At 46.5% G+C, this 20,264-nt stretch overlaps 1 protein-coding gene across 8 annotated transcripts in view; it reads left to right on the forward strand.

Annotated features, from left to right (window-relative positions):
• Nucleotides 1-20,264, forward strand: part of LOC140481361 (transcription factor COE3-like) — a 485,497-nt gene that overhangs the window by 442,310 nt on the left and 22,923 nt on the right. For 3 of the 8 annotated variants that reach the window (XM_072577432.1, XM_072577442.1, XM_072577451.1), the window contains exons 14-15: nucleotides 10,782-10,961; nucleotides 19,815-20,012. In XM_072577432.1, coding sequence (XP_072433533.1) covers nucleotides 10,782-10,961; nucleotides 19,815-20,012 — 378 coding nt within the window. The remainder of the gene's footprint in view (nucleotides 1-10,781; nucleotides 10,962-19,814; nucleotides 20,013-20,264) is intronic. The other 5 variants (XM_072577459.1, XM_072577468.1, XM_072577493.1 and 2 more) reach the window with 2 other exon arrangements.

A 20,264-nucleotide genomic window follows, 5' to 3' on the forward strand; every position in this document is an offset into this window, starting at 1 on the left:
TCTCCCTGAGGCTTGGTGACCCTCAGGTTATACTGCTACCAGTCATCTCTGTCTTCCTAATGGCAGAGTGGGACTACGACATGTTTTGCTTATTTGTTCATAGGATGAGGGCACTGTTGGCCCGGCCAGCATTTATTGCCCATCCCAAGGAACTCTTAAGAGTCAACCACATTTGCTGTGGGTCTGGAGTCACATATAGGCCAGACCAGGTAAGTATGGCAGATTCCTTCCCTAAAGAATGTGAGTGAACCAAATGGGTTTTTCCAACAATCAGCAACGGATTCATGACCACCATTAGACCATCATTTTCATTGAATTCAAATCCCACCATCTGCCATGGCAGGATTCAAACCCAGGCCCTCAGAAACATTCCCTGAATCTCTGGTTCAATAGCCCAGCAATAACACCACTAAGCCATCGCCTCCCCCCAGTTTACTTTTGCTGGTGCTCCTATCTTGCTGTGAGGGTAGACAAGAGTCTCGGTTTGACACTTTGTCTAAAAGGTGGTGCCTCAGACAGTGCAGTGCTCCCTCAGTGTTGCACTGGAGACTTTGACACTTTGCACTCATATCTCAGTAACGCAGTCTGGCAAGTAAAGGTTAATTTCTGACTATTGTGGAGGCATTTTACAGAGTTGTGGGCTGTGTTCATTGCCTTTCAACGTATGGATGCATTAATTACAAGCTTATGACAGAGGCTTGTACTTTGGGGCAGCGCGGGACCCAGGTTCGATTCCAGCCTCAGGCGACTGCCTGTGTAGAGTTTGCACATTCTCCCTGTGTCTGCGTGGGTTTCCTCCGGGTGCTCTGGTTTCCATCCACAGTCCAAAGATGTGCAGGTTAGGGTGAATTGGCCAAGCTAATTGCCCATAGTGTTCAGGGATGTGTAGGTTAGGTGCATTAGTTGGGATGAATGTAGAGTAACAGGGTAGGGGAATGGGAATCGGGTGGGTTAATCTTCAAAGGGTCTAGTTGGGCCAAAGGTCCTGTTTCCACACTGCAGGGATTCTATGCTGGGGTGATGGTGGGGAGTGGAATATTTGGCAGGTGGTAAGTTATTGTGATTTTTAGAAATAGATCCAGGATTAACTGATAACCTTCTATAGAACTTGAACCCACAACCCTCTCCCTCAAAGGAAGAAGGATCATCATAGCTTTAATGGAGACAGTGTGTGCCATGCAGTCTTATCCTGAGCTTTGTCACAGATCATTTCAATAATCAGATTGCACTTTGTATGCTCAGTGTATTGCTAACTTAGACTGCCGTTCAATATACATCTGCATCATGGCCGAGCCTGAAGGAGATTGGTAAACAATGATTATTCTGACATGAGACCTCCAGCTTTTGTTGCTTGGGCTTTGTATCTGGCATCTCAAAGGGGAAATCTGTCTCTGAGACGAAATAACAGAAAATAAATTGGAACAATTTGAGTCATCCCGACCTGCGTAAAATAGCATTTTGATGTAGAATGGAGAAACGTGCCATTGCTATGATCTTCTCATATTGCCTGGTCACTTCAGGCTCTCCAGCCTTAATGCGATGTGTTTCTGGTGCTGCTGGCGGTGAGGTGCTACAGGCACAGAGCCCACATGCTTACAAGCTGCAGAGTGCCTCTTGAAAGTTCCCCTTCACTTCCCAGCAGCCAGCCTGATAATTGCAGGGCTTATGCTCCTGTGACTGTGACCAATTAAAGGACAGCGGGAGGTCGGAGCTGGATGAAACAAGGCCCAATCGAGAGTAGGACGTGTCCTCATGGCTACCATGTGCAATCAGAGACAGAGAGAGAGAGGGAGAGAGATGGTCAGCGAGAGACAAGGAGGGATGGTCAGAGAGAGAGAGAGAGAGCCAGGAAGGGATGGTTAGAGAGAGACAGAGAGGGAGAGATGGTCAGAGAGAGAAAGAGAGAGTGGGACAGGGAGGGATGGTCAGAGAGAGAGAGAGACAGGAAGGGATGGGTCAGAGAGAGAGGGAGGGAAGGATGGTCTGAGAGAGAGAGACAGTGAGGGATGGTCAAAGAGAGGGAGAGAGAGGGAGTGGGGTGAGTGGGACAGTGAGGGATGGTTAGAGAGAGAGAGAGAGACAGGGAGGGATGGTCAGAGAGAGAGAGAGAGAAAGAGAGAGAGATGGAAGGGATAGGCCGAGTGATACAGTCTCTCCTTTTATAAGTGAGCCCAGGAAGATCTGTGAGTGACAATCCCAAAGCAGAGCTGTGTCTCTGATGGTTGGTAATTGCCCCCTCCCACCCATCCTGCCCTCCTTGATCCTCCCCTCCCCGCTTTGCTGAACTTCCCTGCCTCTCCACTGGGAAAAGAAAATGCTGTTTTCCAACCTCTGAATTTTCCAAGCATTGCCTATCTTCTTCCCTAATCTGAAGTGAGGGCGGTGGTCTGGTGATTTGTCACAACTCGAGAGACATGCACCACACAACCACCACCGCCCCCCCCCCCCCCACCCTGCCAACTCCCAGTGATTAATTTCCATGCTCAGCTTGGGCACCTTCACATCACAGGGTGATTAGTGTTACATAGAGAATTCTCCGCTGAGATGAGCTACAAAATACACACAGCAAAGAATCGGGCCATTTGGCCCAACATGTCCATAAGAACATTGGAACAGGAGTAGGTCATTCAGCCCCTTGAGCCTGTTATGCCATTCAGTCAGATCCTGGCTGAGCTGTGGCCTAACTCCATTTACCTCCCTTTGGCCCATATCCCTTAATACATTTGTCTATCTGCTGCCCTTGTCTTTCTAGATGGAAGTGGTCATGAGTTTGGAAGGTGCTGCTTGAGGATCTTTGGTGAATTTTTATAGTGCATCTTGTACTTAATACACATTGCTGCTACTGAGCATTGGTGGTGGGGGAGGGGATGCTTGTGGATGTGGTACCAATCAAGCAGGCCGCTTTGTCCTGGATGATGTCAAGCTTCTTGAGTGTTGTTGGAGCTGCACCCATCTAGGCAAGTCATCCACATCCCTCCTGAATGCCATTAGATTAGTTAGTGCCTACATTATATTTATGACAATGTTGGACTCGCTTCCCACACCAACATCCATAACTGGTAACATTTTCTTTGCATCTACCCTGTCAATCGCCTTCAAAATTCTTGAGGCCTCTATCAGATCCAGCTTTTGACTTCCTTTATATAAGAGCCCCATCAACCCCACAATCCTATGTTTGCACATTTTGCTTCCCAAACTCTCAGGAATTTGTGTTTGATTTCCGTAACACACGTTGAGTGGCTGCAAGTCATGAACTCTACCTGGAGACACTTACACACTCCCTCGTTGAGGGAATGTCAGAATCAGACTGACCCAACACTGAGTTTTGAACCTGATTACAAAGAAAATCAGACGATTACACAAATTGCTGATGTAAATCTGTCATTATGTGAAAGCCTAATTCATATTGACAGCACATGATGCATCAACAAGTGCCCATTAATCTCTTGAACTCGCTGCCAGGTATCCATTACTCGATGTAGTTCACTCGCAGGTAGCCATTAATCTCAGCGTAAATCATTTGCTCCCAGAGATCCGTTACTGTGTGGCTTACCCTCAGATTTTTGGCGATTTTTAAAAATCATTGTTGTTATGACTTCCACATCAAAAGAGAGCCGTCTGTGTGAAATCCAAGTTGCATACAAGGGAGTACTGCACTATGAGAGGTGCCATCTTTCAACAGAGACATTAAGGTTTGACTCTACCTGCCCTCTTGGGTGGATGGAGAAAATCCCAGGGCACTGTCTTCAGGAAGAGTGGGGGTTTCTCTCAGTGCTCTGTCCACTACTTGTCCCTCAACAACCAGTCACAACCACCTCCTCCACCCACCTCCCCCCCCCCCCCCCCTCCCCACGGCCCCCCCCAAAAAAACTGGGGATCATCTGGCCAATATTGCTGTGTGAAAATTAATGGAGTCATAGTGTTTTACATGAAGCAAAAAAACCCTTTGACCCATCATACTTCACCGGTCAATATCTATTCAAATCTTGTTTGCTAGCACTTGGCCTGTAGCTTTGGATGGTTTGACATAAGTGCTCACCCAAATACTTCTTAAACGTCTTGAGTGTTCCCACCTCTATCACCTTTTCAGCTATTGAGTTCCACACACCCACCACCCTCTCAGGGAAAACAATCCCCTCTGAATCCCCACTCTTTAGCTTTAAACTGTGCCCCCTGAATATTCAGCCCGCTGATAAGGGGAAAGGTTTATCCCTATCTGCTCTATGTTCCTCAGAACTTTGTGCATCTCAATAATATCATCCCCTGAGACTTCTCTGTTCGAAGGAACACGGCTCAAGCCTACCCAGCCTCACTTCATAGCTGAAATGCTCCATTGCATGCATCATCATGGTGAAAGCTTTTTCAAACCCTTCAGTCTTTCCTGTAGTGAGGTGACGAGAACTGCACACAGTACTCGAGCTGTGGATTAACGATCACTATAAACAGCGCCAACATAACCTCTTTGCGTTTATATACAGTACCTTGACCAAAAGCCAAGTATCCTTAGAGGCAACCACCTTATCTACCTGTCCTGCTGCCTTCAAACGTGTGTCAACATATCCACCTCTGATCCTCTGTATTTTTGAGGGTACAACCACTCAATGTCAAGGAGTCACAGAGTCATAGAGGAAACAGACCCATCGCTCCAACTCGTCCATGTTGACCAGATATCCTAACCTAATCAATTCCCATTTGCCAGCACTTGGCCCATATTCCTCCAAACCCTTCCTATTCATATACCATCCTGATGCCTTTTAAATGTTGTAATTGTATCAGCCTCTATCACTTCCTCTGGCAGCTCATTCCATAAATGCACCACGCTCTGTGTGAAAACATTGCTCCTTAGGTCCCTTTTAAATCTTTCCTCTCTCACCCTAAACTTATGCCCTCTGGATTCCCCCACCCCAAGGAAAAGATCTGGTCTATTTACCCTATTCATGCTCCTCATGATTTTATAAACCTCTATAAGGTCCCCCCTCAGCCTCCGACGCTCCAGGGAATACAGCCCCAGGCTATTCAGCCTCTCCTTATAGCTCACACCCTCCAACCCAGGCAACATCCTTTCCCTTGAATTGTTACTCCTCCCAAAATGTATCACCCGTTTCAGGATTAAATTTCATCTATCATTGTTCAGCCTCTCTAACCAGCCGATCCTGTAGTCTAAGGCCTTTCTCCTTCCGGTTACCACAACACCAATTTTGTCCCATCTTTGAACTTACTGATCACATGCCTCCTACGTTAATGTCTTGACCATTAATGCACCCTGCCAATAGAATCATATCATTTCAATGGGGTGACCAGAACTGCCTAATCAAAATTCTGTCAAGCTCCAACGTAACATTCCTGCTCTTAAAATGTATGTTGTGACTGATAAATACAACTGTGCCAGAGGCCGTATTAACCTGTGCTACCATCTTCAGAAATCTGTGGACAAGTGTCCCAAAGTCCCTCTACTCCTCTGAGCTTCCTAGTGTCCTGCCATTCATTGACTTCTCCTTTGTCTGGTGCATCACCTCACACTTTTCAGGGTTAAGTTCCATCTGCCACATGTCTATCTGACCAAGCCATTTTTTTAAAACTTACAAAGTTATGATCACTGTTCCCAAAATGGTCCCCACGGAAACTTCGTTCCCTCATACAAGGTCTAATATGGCCCTTTTCTTTCTTGGACTATCTGCTTTCTTGAAACATCCAACAAATTCTGCCCCTGGCATTGAGGGAGTCCCAGTTAATATTGGAGAAGTTAAAATTGTCCACAACAATCTACAAAAAAAATTGCTTTTACATTTTTCCATGATCTACTTACATATTTGTTCTTTTATCTCCTGCTGGCTATTGGGAGGTTGATGGTGTAATCCACCATGGTGATTGCTCCACTCCTGAGTTTTACCCATATTGCATTGCAGAACGGACCCTCCAAAATGTCCTCTCTTGGTACAGCTGTGACATTCTCCTCAAGCACTTTTACATCTCTCTGTATCAAGCCAGAAACACCTAAACCCTGGAACATTGAGCTGCCAGTCCAGCCTTTCTCCCAACCAAGTTTCTGCAATGGCTCCAATGTTCCATTTGGTAATCCAGACTCTAAGCTCACCTGCTTTACCTGTTGTACTCCTTGCATTAAAGTAAATAAACTTCAGCCCTCCACTCCAGCTGTATTCATTAACCTGGCCCTGTCTTGTTCGAGTTACTTGACTTAATATTGACCTTCTCCTCAGTCACTCCACACAATGATGTCCTGCTCTGGTTCCCATCCCCTGCCACATGAATTTAAACCCTCCTGAGGGGCACAAATAATTTTCCCTGCCAGGATATAAATGCCCCTGGAGTTTAGGTGCAACCTGTCCTTCCTGTACAGGTCCCAACTGCCCTGGAAGAGATCTCAATGATCCACATACATGAAGCCCTCTCTCCTACACCAGCCCTTTAGCCATACATCTGACTGGATGACTTTCCTATTTCTAGCCTTACTAGCACATGGCACAGGGGGTAATTCTCAGATTACAACCCGAAAGGTTCTACTTTTTTTAACTTTCCACCTAACTCACTAAATTCCACATGTAGAACCTCATCGCTCTTCTGGCCGATGTTGGAGAAAGTAAGGACTGCAGATGCTGGAGATCAGATTCAATAAATGTGGTGCTGGAAAAGCACAGCCACGGAGACATGAAGACATGGAGAATGAAGACACTCCCGATGAAGAGCTCATGCTTGAAAAGTCGACACTCCTGCTGCTCGGATGCTGCCTGACCGGCTGTGCTTTTCCAGCACCACACGTTTTGACTTCTTGCCGATGTTGTCAGTACTAGAATGGACCACGACCCTCCCCATTCAGAATATCCCATGCCCACTGAGAGAGATTCTTGATCCTGGCACCAGGGAGGCAACACACCATCCTGAGCTCTCTCTGCCACAGTTAAATGGGGTCCAGTCAGTTCCCATTTGATTGCATGTAAATGTAATCTTGTGCAAGTGAGAAATGCCTTTGGTTTGTTTGCTGGATCAAGTCAAAATCCAATGTTTGTTCCTTCCTATGCTATTGTACACAGTGGCCACAGTAATGCCTATCTGTGTCCCTGGATATATTACTACTCCCTTCTCATTACTGCTGTCCTACACTTTGACCCTCCCTGTTTTAGATCTGGGTACTGCTTTCCCCTCAGAGGCCATTCCCCTGCCAACAGTATCCAAAACGATGCCCCTGTGTGTGAGGGGAATGGCCACAGGGGACTCCTGCACTGCCTACTTCCCCCTCCTGACAGTCACCCATCTCTCCAACTGAAACCACATCCCTGAAACCCTGATCTATGTTTTAAAAAAACTTCCTGCCTCTTGTATGCTCGAGAGTGGGTCTAACTCCAACTCCGACTAACCCATGTGATCTGGGGGGAGCTGCAGGTGGACACACATCCTGCAGACAGAATTATCAGGGCCTTTAACATCTCTCTGATTTCCCACATCTCACAGGAAGACATACCACTCCACTAACTACCATTTCTAGCCCACGAGTAACCATTGGATTTACAGACGAGGAAAGATCTCTTTTTTTATTTCAAACAAAACTTTATTCATAAAATTACCTTTATATACATACATAGTTACAAAAGCAGCTCGGTTCTGTGCAGTAGCATTAGAAGGAACAAGCAATCATTGGACTTTGACTCTATCCAGCAAACAAATCAAAGGCATTTCTTACTTGCTCAAGATTATATTTACATGCAATTGAATGGTAACTGACGGGACACTGTCTAACTGTGGCAGAAAGAGCTCAGGCAGTGCTCTTTCCCCACTGCGCCTTGACGGCTGCTGCCCCAAGCATTAGTGTGTCCCTCAGCACATAGTCCTGGACCTTGGAGTGTGCCAGTCTGCAACGTTCAGTCAGGGTCAATTCCTTGTTCTGGAAGACCAACAAGTTTCGTGCAGACCAAAGAGCATCTTTCACCGAGTCCTCCAGGCGCAGTTAGTGTTTGTCTCAATGTGCGTCCGGGGAACAGACCATAGAGCACAGAGTGTCATGTCACAGAGCTGCTTGGAACTAGCCTCCACAAAAACCACTGCATCTTTCTCCAGGCTTCCTTTGCAAAGTCACATTCCAGAAGGAGGTGTGTGACAGTCTCTACTTCGAGGGCAGCATGCGGTGATGCAGAGAGACCAGGCATACATAAAGGATCTCACAGGATCCCTTTCTCACCACCAGCCAAGCGATGTCTTGAAAAGTTCTGGTGATGAGGCATTCTGCCAAATGACTTGGACAGTCTGCTCCGGGAGCCGCTCGACAGCATCCATCCTCCCCTTTTCCTGCAGGGTCTCGAGGACACTACATGCTGACCACTTCGTGATGAACTGCTGGTCAAATGTGCTTTTCTTTGCAAATTTCACCACAAAGGACTGTTGATATGGAATGGTCCAACTATTTGGAGCATTCTGCAGCAGCAAGTCCAGCTCCATCCTTCACAACACTGGCGTTTACGTACCGAGGATCTATGCACAGCTTGATGCTGCTGCGCACATTAGGTATATTCCTCTCCCTTTATCCAGAGCTTATACATGGTGTCCCTGCGGACATAGTTCATCTTAGACCTCCAGCTGTAAATGAAATGGAATAGCACACTGGGGAATGGGCCAGACCTGCACCACGTACAACAGAGAGAGTGATTCGTACCTGATGACCAGGTTTTTACCCACAATGGAGAGAGAGTAGTGTTCCAGTTTCTACCTCACCCTGATGATACAGTCCTTCCAAGATTTTGCACATGCCCTGGTTCCTCTGAACCATATTCCCAGCACCTGATAGTAATCTGTCCTGACAGTGAAGGGAATAAAAGATAAACTTCTCCCAGAATTCTCCTCAGTCACTTCTCACTACCACCCTCTGTTGGATGTGTTTCTTCCTGTTGAGCATCAGGTCTGCACCATTTACTCTCAGTCGTGGTGAGCGAACTGACTTTTCCCAGGATCCTCCTTAGTCGCTTCCTTCTGCTGCTGTCAGTTGGATTGACTCTTTGATATTCCATTGGACGCCAGCCTACAGTCACACAAATAGCCTTATGCCACCACCCTTTACCTCTTACCACTAAGCCTATTTTGGATCCATCTTGTCAAATCTCCCCATGTCCCACATGCTTATATTTTCCTTATCAGTCTCCCATGTGGGACCTCATCAAAGGCTTTGCTGAACTCCATATAAACTACATTAACTCTCTTTGACATCCCTGGTCACCACCTTGAAAAATAATCCATCAAATTTATTAGACAGGACCTGACCCTGAAAAGCCATGCTGACCATCCCTAATAGTCCCAAGTGGAGATTAATTCTCTCCTACAGAATTTTCTCTGTTCCCCTCCACTGATGTGACACTCACTGGTCAGTCATTCCCTGGTCTATCTCTAACACCCTTCATGCAATATGCAACCACATTAGGTATCCTCCAGTCCTCAGGCACCTCCTCTGTGGCAAGAGAGGAATTGAAAATTTGAGTCAGAACACTGGAAATTTCCTTTCTCACCTCCCAAGCCACCTAGGATACAATTCATCTGGACCTGGAGATTTGTATGCCTAGACCTCCAATATCTCTTCATTCCCAATGTCAATCTCGTCATGTTTATTGAATGTTTGCAAGGGATAAAACTTGCATTAGCTAGTTAGACATAATAACAAGCTCTATCAGGAGACAGTCTGATGGCCTAATGGTATTGTTATCTCTAGACTGTTAACCCAGAGACCCAAGTAATGTTCGGGGGACCTGGGTTTAAATCCTGCCATGGTGGAATTTGAATTAAGAGAATTAATCTTGGATTAAGAGTCCAATGGTGACCATGTGTCAATTGTCTGGGGAAAAGCCCATCTGGTTTACTAATGCCCATTAGGGAAGGAATCTGCCGTCCTTGCCTGGTCTGGCCTACTTGTGACTCCAAACCCACAGCAATGTGATGGTCACTGAATGGCCTTCTGGGAAATTAAGGATGAGCAATAAATGCTGATTTAGCCAGCAACATCCACGTCCCATGAATTAATTATTTTAAAAAGCAGTGTGTATATGTCTACGTTGGGCTGGCCCTGCGTGCATTGGAATTTCCTTTGTTAGATGAGATGTAAAGGATAAGAATGAGGAGGTTGTGCTGGAACTATATAACAGACTCGTGGGATCATAGTTCGGGGAGTACATGGTGTGCCACATTGTATTTGAGGTGTAGTAAACATCATGGAGTACATGGAGTCTTGGTCACTGCATTAAAGGGGCAAACAATAATGCTGGAGCACTACAGTAGGGGGTTCACTAGGAATAGGAGAATTTTCACTCTCAGGAAAGTCAGAATAGGCTTGTATTGCTTTCTTTGGAACAGAAGAGGCTGAGGGAGAATTTAATTGAGGTCAAGAAAACTATGTGGGGCCCAGACAAACTGACTGGGAAATCTCTCTTTCTGTGAACAGCGAAGGAATGACAAGTTCTTGCTGGAAGGATTGGGGACAGTTGAATAATTTGGGAGCTGGCAGTGACTGACTGAAAGCATGGTGTGCCACATTGTATTTGAGGTGTAGTAAACATCAGGGCCAGAAGGGGGTGAGGCTGGCTGGATCTGCTTTGGCTGGCGATGGGTCGAATGGCTTTCTTCTGTGCCCTCTCTTACTCTTGGCCTTCTTTATCACACTCCTTAATCAAGCAGAGTGCAGATGCTGAACCGGATGTCAGCTAGCCTGGGAGTGAGTCAGGCCTTGTGACTCTTTCCAACATTTTGACTCTAATTCACTGTTTCTTTGTCTTTCTCCTCCCACCATACAGGTTACACCCGCAACACCAACAGCGTCTCCCCCCGAGGGTATGTGACCAGCTCCACCCCCCAGCAGCCCAGCTACAACACCAGCAGCATGAATGGGTATGGGAATACTGGGATGTCCAACTTGGGAATACCGGGCTCTCCGAGCTTCCTGAATGGATCCGCTGCCAACTCTCCTTATGCCAGTAAGTTTTCCAGAGCTCTACCATTGAACCCTGAGGGCTGCAGACCACATTAGTGTTCCTTGTCTGGCTTACAACTGTTTGTGGAAGGATAGAGGGCACTGGGAGAGTGAGTTTTGATTTGGGGTGATGGATTTGAGGGGAGTGATATCGGCACCGGTTGTTAAATGACTCTCTCTCTCCCCCAACATCCCCCCAATTTGTAGGCTATCAGGAGTGAGACATTTAGCACACACTTGATGCAATTCACACCATTGGCCCGGTTTCCAAATTCCCCTCAATCTCACCTTCTTATTGATTGTGAAGCATGAGCATATTGTAGTCACATTCCACATTAATGCACAGCAACCCACTGAAACCTGCGATACACCACTGCTGTTGTGTCATTTACAATTTGTGATACCATCAGTCCACTCTTTCCCTCTCTTATTCTTGAACCCTTCCCTCCTTTATCACATTCCTTTTGAAGAAGGATCCTGGAGTGCAAATGTTGAACTGGATGTCAGCTAGTCTGGGAGTGAGTAAGGCCTTGTGACATTTTCTGTCTTCTTGCCCCTAATTCACTCCTATTTCTTTCCTGAAGACATTGGTGAGGCCACGTTTAGAAAACTACATTCAATTCTGGTGTCCCTGCGTAGGAATTATGTTAAACTGGAAAGGGTTCAGAAAAGATTTCTAAGGATGTTGCCAGGGTTGGAGGGGTTGAGCTATGGGGGGGGAGGCTGAACAGGCTGGGGCTGTTTTCCCTGGAGGGTTGGAGGCTGAGGGGTGACCTTATAGAGGTTTCTAAAATCATGAAGAGCATGGATAGGGTAAATAGACAAAGTCTTCTTCCCCAGGGTAGGGGAGTCCAAATCTAGAGGGCATAGGTTTAAGGTGAAAGGGGAAAGATTTAAAAGGGATCTAAGGGGCAACGTTTTCAGGCAGAGGGTAGTGCACATATAGAATGAGCTGCTAGAGGAAGTGGTGGAGGCTGATACAATTGCAACATTTAAAAGGCATCTGGATGGGTACGTGAATAGGAAGGGTTTGGAGGGATATGGGCCAAATGCTGGCAAATGGGACTAGATCAGTATAGAATATCTGGTCAGTGCAAATGAGTCTGGACCAAAGGGTGTGTCTACTGCTGTATAACTCTACGACTCTGTGACTCATTCCTGGGTGGGAAACAGGCCTGGGAGTGACTCCTTGATCATTCACTTATGATCCAGAAGACCTCAAACCAGGACTTGCAGATGGTACTAAGCCAGGGAGAATAGTGAATCATGAGGATGATGCTGAGTGACATAGGTTACCCAGACGGGCAGACACCCGGCAGATGAATCTCAATGCAGAGAAATGTGAGGTAAGGCATTCTGGTAGAAGAAATATGGAGAGACAATGCAGGCCTCAATGGGACAACACTGAGGGGAATGCAGGAGCAGAGGGACCTTGGGGTTCATGTGCATGATTCTCTGAAGGAGAAAGTGAGGACTGCAGATGCTGGAGATCAGAGCTGAAAATGTGTTGCTGGAAAAGCGCAGCAGGTCAGGCAGCATCCAAGGAGCAGGAGAATCGATGTTTCGGGCATGAGCCCTTCTTCAGGAACCATTCCTGAAGATTCCTGAAGAAGGGCTCATGCCTGAAACGTCGATTCTCCTGCTCCTTGGATGCTGCCTGACCTGCTGTGCTTTTCCAGCAACATGATTCTCTGAAGGTGACCAGGCGAGTTGAACCAGTTGTGGAGAGGGTTTATAGGATCCTTAGATTTATAAATAGAGGCATAAGGTATAAAAGCAAGGAAGTGATGCTACAACTCAACAAATCATTGGTTAGACAACATTTGGCGTTTTGTGTTCAATTCTGGGCACATTATTTAAAAAGGATGTTAAAACCCTTGAAAGAGTGCAAAGGAGATTTACTGGAATGATGTCAGAAATGAGGGATTTTAGATACAAGGAAAGATTAGAGATTTTGGCCTGATTCTCCTCAGAGCAGAGAAGTTTAAGAGGTGACCTTATAGAGGTGCTCCAAGTTATGAATTATTCTGACAGGGTAAAGAAGGATATTCTGTCCACACTAGTTAGTATGTCAGTAATTTCAAAATTGGCCGCATGAGAGCCAGGAGTGAGAAACATCCTCACTCAGAGAGTTGTTAGGATTTGGAATGTGCTGCCTGGGAGAGTGGTGGAGGTGGATTGCATCGGAGGTTTCAAAAGAGAGCTGGATATATATTTAATGATTTTAGCGGCCTATGGGGCTAGAGAATAAGACTAGCAGGGTAGGCCTTTTGAGAGGCGATCCAGACACAATGCATCGGATGGCCTCCTTCTGTAGCACTTCAGGGGGGTTGGGTGGAGGGGGTTGAGGGGGGTGGAGATGGGATTATGAAGAAAACCTGCCTCACGCCAGCTGTGCTGAACACCTTTAACTAGACACACCCTTATCCTGCTCACATACCAACCTATGTCATCCATTGCTCTCCTACAAGCAGGCCACGTGAGGGAGAGAGAAGCTTTGATATGATAGCCCCATAACATCCTAGCTTTGTGCTAAGGTCAGGTATTTGAGAGAGGGCTGCAAATCTTTCTTTTATTGTTCATTTTGTGGGAGGTGGGTGTCACTGGTTGGGCCATCATTTATTGCCCGCCCCTAGTTGCCTCTTGTTAAGGTGATAGTGAGCTACCTTTTTGAACCGCTGCAGTCCACCTGCTGTGGGTTGACCCATGATGCCATTGAGGGGAGGGGATCCAGCCTGGGGCTGTCCTGATCTGTGAAGGTAAAATGTTAAAGTCACCATCGCATCAATCTCTCATGAGAGGGAAGGAGGGACAACTGATGGTGAGTTTAACCTTAGGGTCATCACTGAGGTGGAAAGGCAGGACCTTTATATTGACCTCACCTGGTGGGGACCTGCACTGTTGGTGTCACCCTGTTTTGCAAATTAGCTGTCCAGCTACGTGAGCTAACTGACTCCGCTTCCCAAGTCCTGATTGGTTTGACATGGTATGAACAAGATTAAGTCGATACCAAACCATTGCAGAGGTTAATTTTTGCCTCACTGTGCTGTTTGATTGATCTCTTTGCCCTCATAAGGGAAAGCCATGGAAATGTGAGAAATGTCACCACATGCATTTGCACAAAATGTCTGCAGGTTAGAGGTACACCACCTAGAGGTGGCACAGGTAATGACAGGACAAGTCAATCAAGTTGTTGTGTCTCCATCGTCTTATGAGACCATACAGGCTGCTCTCTCACTAGAGAGAAGCGACTGGTAGTGATTTAATCTGAGGGACACCAGGCCTCAGGTGCGGAAAGAGGTTGAGAAGGAGAGTCCTTCATGGTAACCTCAAACCAGGAATGGGAATTGAACCCACGCTGTTGGCATCACACTGCTCTGCAAACCGACAACTCAGCCAACTGAGCGAAACCAATTCCCAACAAATCAATAAAGCTCTTTGCACAGGCAAAGAGAATCCTTAGTTTTATTCACAGAGAATAAAAGTTTAGGAGGTCTTGTGCAGAGTCCCTGAGCCCGAGTCCCAATCCAGGAGCCTGCTGGGCTACTGAAGGTGTGTTCACGTGTGGACACGGGGGCAATTGTAAGTCCTTCTAACATGGCCATGGCAGCTGATGCAGAACAGGAAAGATTCCTCGCCAGCCTCTCTCTAGTAGTCTTCGAGAAAATGAGGAAGGAATTAGGGGCACCATACATTCATGGTATTTGAGTATGCGAATGCCAACATTTATTGCCAATGAACTGAGCAGTTTGCTTGGCCATTTCAAAGGATCATTGCTATGAGTCACACATCTGCCAGACCGGGTAAGGATGGTAGATTTCTTTCCCTAAAGGGTATGAGTGACCCAGGTGAAGCTTCACAACAAGCAGTACGGGGTCACCATTAGGCAACATAAGAACTGGGAGCAGGGCTAGTCCGTCTGGCCCCTCAAGCCTGCTCTACCATTCAACAAGATCATGGCTGATCTTTTCATGGCTTCAGTTCCACTAACCCCTCTCACCATAACCCTTAATCCCTTCACTGTTCAAAAATCTATCGATCTTTGTCTCAAAAATATTCAACGAGGTAGTCTCAACTGCTTCACTGGGCAGGGAATTCCACAGATTCACAACCCTTTGGGTGGAGAAATTTCTCCTCAACTCCGTTCTAAATCTACTCCCCCTTATTTTGAGGTGACGTCTCCTAGTTCTAGTTTCACCCGGCAATGGAAACATCCTCTCTGCTTCTATCTTAACTACTCCCTTCATCGTTTTATATGTACCTATAAGATCCCCCCTCATTCTTGGAGAGGCACGATGGCTCAGTGGTTAGCACTGCTGCTTCACAGCACCAGGGACCTGGGTTTGATTCCAGCCTCAGGCGACTGTTTGCATGGAGTTTGCACATTCTCTCGGTGTCTGTGTGGGTTTCCTCCGGGTGCTCTGGTTTCCTCTCACAATCCAACAATGTGCAGGTCAGGTGAATTGGCCACGCTGACTTGCCCTTCATGTTCAGGGATGTGTAGGTTAGGTGCATTAATCAGGGGGAATGCAGAACAATGGAGTTGGGGAATGGATCTGGGTGGGTTACTCTTCAGAGGGTCAGCCTGGACTTGTTGGGCAAATGGTCTGTTTCCACACTGGAGGGATTCTATGATTCTTCTAAATTCCAATGAGTACAGACCCAAGCTACTCAATCTCTTCTCATAAGCCAACCCTCTCAACTCTGGAATCAACCCAGTGAACCTCCTCTGCAACCCCTCCAGTGCCAGTACATCCTTTCTCAAGTAAGGAGACCAAAACTGCACACAGTACTCCAGGTGTGGCCTCACCAGCACCCTGTACAGCTGAAGTATTACCTCCTTGTTTTTAAGCTCCATCCATTTGCCTAAGCTTTTTTTCATTCCAGATTTTATTGAACTCAAATTTTAGCATTTGCTACAGTAAGATTCAAACCCTTTCTCCCAAAACATTACCCTTGGGGGGAGGGTCTGGATGGCTACTGTGATCACATTATTACTGCGCTACTATACCCCTGTCATACCATCAAGCTCTCGGACAGGGGACAAATGAGAATTACTGGATAGATACTTGGGAAAAGAGACTTCAACTATGTGAAGAAACAGAAGAAGCTGGGGTAGTTGTCCTTACAGAAAAGAAGTTTGAGCAGAAATTTAGGATAGGTGATTGAAATTTTGGTATGTTTTAATAGAATAAATGTGAAGAAGTAGTTTGCAGGGTCAGGAGAAATGGTGAGGTTTCGACTCAAGAAAAATGACAAAACAATTGGAGAGAAGATGTAAACCTTTTCGGCAACGAGTTGTGAAGTTAAATGGACTTCCTGAAAGAGCAATGGATTCAGATTCAGTACTCTCCTTCAAAGAAGATTGGAGAAATGTAGCAAAGAACATAGAATATTACAGCGCAGTACAGGCCCTTCAGCCCTCGATGTGAACATATGCTGATGCCCATCCAACCTACACCATTCCATTATTATCCATATCTATATCCAATGCGCATTTAAATGCCCTTAATTTCGGAGAGTCTACTACTATTGCAGGCACACCATTCCACGCCCGTACTACCTTCTGAGTTAAGAAACTACCCCTGATATCTGTCCTAAATTTATCACCCCTCAATTTAAAACTATGTAACCTCATGTTAGCTTTCACCATTCGAGGAAAAAGGCTCTCACTGTCCACCCTATTTAACCCTCTGATTATCTTATATGCCTCGATTAAGACACTCTCAAACTTCTCTTCAACGACAACAACCTTAGATCCCTCAGCCTTTCCTCATAAGACCTTCCTCCCATACCACGCAACATCCTAGTAAATCTCCTCTGAACCCTTTCCAAAGCTTCCACATCCTTCCTATAATGCGGTGACCAGAACTGTACACAATATTCCAGGTGCGGCCTTCCAGTGTCTTCTACAGCTGAAGCATGACCTCGTGGCTCCGAAACTCAATCCCCCAACCAATAAATACCAACACACCATATGCCTTCTTAACAACTCTATCAACGTGCGTGACAACTTTCAGGGATTTATACACCTGGACACTGAGATCTCTCTGTTCATCTGCACTGCCAAGAATTTTACCATTAGCAAATATTTGATGAAAGAACGATATAGCCAAGGGCGAAAGCAGGGAGAGTGGAACTGACCAAGGAGGAGAAATAATAGGGGTCAAACAGCCAGTATTTGTTGCCCATCCGTAACTGTCCTCGAACTTAAGAGTCAACATGTATTTATGATTCTGGAGTCACGTGCAATCTTCACTTTCTCCTATCTCTGAACCAAACAAACCGTGGTAGGTGTGGGTATGGGTTCCAGATGTAGATGGGCTGAATGGCATTTTGACTTTCCGAATTTCATCATGTTTCAAACTAAACCCAGGTTTAATCCACATTGATCCCATGTGGCTGGAGGGTCCCAAGGCGAAAGATGAGACATTCTTCCTCCAGGCACTGGGTAGCTAAAGTTTGGTGGTGGAGGTGGCCCAGGACCTGCATGTCCTTGGTGGAGTGGAAGGGGGGAGTTAAAATGTTCAGCCACAGTTGGGGGTTGTTTAGTGCATGTGTCCCAAACTGCACAGGATCAACATGTTTTTTCACCAGCTTCCCCATTTCACCTCACTCCACCTTATCCCAGATCCAAACTTCCAACTCGGCACTGCCCTCTTGAACTGTCCTATCTGTCCATCATCCTTCCCACCAAACCACTCCACCCTCCCCTCTGACCAATCACCTTCACCCCCCACCGTCATCGACCTGTTACATTCCCAGCTACCCTCCCAGCCTCAGCTCCCCCTCCCATTTATCTCTCAGCCCCCTTGGACCAATCCCCCATTCCTGATGAAGAGCTTATGCTCGAAACATCGATTTTCCTGCTCCTCGGATGCTGCTTGACCAGCTGTGCTTTTCCAGCACCACACTCTTGACTCTGATCTCCAGCATCTGCAATCTTCACTTTCTCATATCTCTGAACCAAGCAAACTGTGGTAGGTGTGGGTATGGGTTCCAGATGGGGATGGGGATGTAGATGGGCTGAATGACATTTTGTCTTTCCGAATTTCATCATGTTTCAAACTAAACCCAGGTTCAAGCAGCTACAATCAATGATGTCCTTTGAGAAGGAAGTTCCTATTGTCGGAAATTTGCATCATATGTGACATTGTCAGTAAAACTGAAGACAGTGGGATTAAAGGAACAGTAGGAGTTGGTTAAGGACGTGGGAACAGTGGAGTAATTCAGTTCCACAAGCTTGTTCCATCTTGCTGTTAGGTCCTGTCTGACCCATGCATCACCTCCAACTTTTGTTCCTCAGGGGTTTCTTGGATTGTAACCCTTTTCAACATCCTGCATCCCTTCACACAGCATACTGCACCTTCAGCACCGGCATCTACCACACCCCTGGGAAGATGTACAAATCTTTTCCAGATCATTGAATGGCCCAGTATGGAGAATGCATCATGCAATGGGTCACTGAATCGTAGGGACTGGAAATGACCCAGACTCTGTTTACAGCTGGGCATCTGACAATTTACTGAGTTGCTCTGACCTCACCACATCCCCTCTCTCATCCTTCCATCCTCCTACTTTAGTAAGTATGGGACCTGGCTTCAGTGTTGATGCCATTGAAGATGGTGCAATCAACTGGAAAGTATTAAGCCAGGAGGGACCCAGTTAGTCCCTCAGGTCCCCTCCCTAATTGTAACTCTATCCTAATTTCTGTTCTGTATCCAGAAGAGAAGCCTAACAATTGCAATTTTTGTGAGATCCACATTACTCCTTTGACCCCATGTATTTTGTGAGGAGAGAGTAGCAATTTCCAATACCTTTTACACAGAGTCACAGAGACGTACAGCATGGAAACAGACCCTTCGGTCCAACTTGTCCATGCCAACCAGAAATCCCAACCCAATCTAGTCCCATTTGTCAGCACTTGGCCCAAATCCCTCTAAACCCTTCCTATTCATGTCCCCATCCAGATGCCTTTTAAATGTTGTCATTGTACCAGCCTCCACCACATCCTCTGGCAGCTCATTCCATACATGCACCACCCTCTGCGTGAAAAAGTTGCCCCTTAGGCCCCTTTTAAATCTTTCCCCTCTCACCCTAAAATTATGCCGTCTAGTTCTGGACTCCACCCCAGGGAAAAGACCTTGTCTATTTATCCATGCACCTCTAAATAAGACCTTTTGAATTCTCCCCGGATGTCTTAACCCTGGTTTTAAAATGCTGTGATCCTATTCTCGACCCTCTCAGCAGAAACAACTTCCATCCATCTTCCCAAATGAATCCTTTGAACTGTTTGGAGGTAGGCCACAGGTCTCATTAAATGGCGGAATGGACATGAGAGGCTGAATGTGGAGCAGAAAAATCGACGTTTCAGGCAAAAGCCTTACATCAGGAAAGATGATGTGAAACTTTTGCCCGAAACGTCGATTTTCCTGCTCCTCGGATGTTGCCTGACCTGCTGTGCTTTTCCAGCTCCACTCTAATGTAGACTCTAACCTCCAGCATCTGCAGTCCTCACTTTCGCCATGAGGGGCTGAATGGCCGACTCCCATTCTTAGCTACCCCTCAACCTTCCAAACTTATGAGAGTACAATAGATAATTCTTTTAGTGCCCCTGTGCTGTTCCAGCGATCCCGTCCAATTGCTCCCTTGGGCCTGTGTCTTGAGATGTGGCGCCCAGAACTGAACGGCCTTCTCAAAGCTAGCTGGAAGAGTGGTCTGAGTGAGAGGAGAATGGATTACATGGGTCAGAGAGGAAAGATGTCGCTTATGCAGTCTGAGGCAATCTATAGCTCAGCTTCCCTAAACCGCTATAAATGCTAACGTGTATTCCCTTCCTATCTGTCTTCTATTGCAGTCGTGCCGTCCAGTCCTCCCATGACGGCTTCCTCCATCACCCTGTCTTCCAATGGTAACACTACCCCAGGCATTTTCTCATTCTCTCCTGTCAATATGATCTCTGCAGTGAAACAGAAGAGCGCCTTTGCCCCTGTCGTTAGGCCTCAGGCCTCTCCGCCCCCTACCTGCACCGGCTCCAATGGGAACAACCTGCAAGGTGAGCTACCAGCTGCCGCATTCCGCCACCGCGTCTTCTTTTAATTCAGCTTACTCTGAAAGCGCGTCACCCTCTTTTTGTTGGCAGTTACGTCAGGCAAGTAACTTCACAAGGAAAGGGGCCGATGAAATTGGCATTGACCAGTTGGTGGGCGAGCAGGGTAGACTTTGAACCCATCTCTCCCCTCACCCTCAGTGGGGATGTTCTCCTTAAGATTAGTATTGCATTTTGGTAAAACAGACAAGGGCAGGA

The sequence above is a fragment of the Chiloscyllium punctatum genome, chromosome 1 (genome assembly GCF_047496795.1).
Source record: "Chiloscyllium punctatum isolate Juve2018m chromosome 1, sChiPun1.3, whole genome shotgun sequence".
Classification (NCBI taxonomy): Eukaryota; Metazoa; Chordata; class Chondrichthyes; order Orectolobiformes; family Hemiscylliidae; genus Chiloscyllium; species Chiloscyllium punctatum.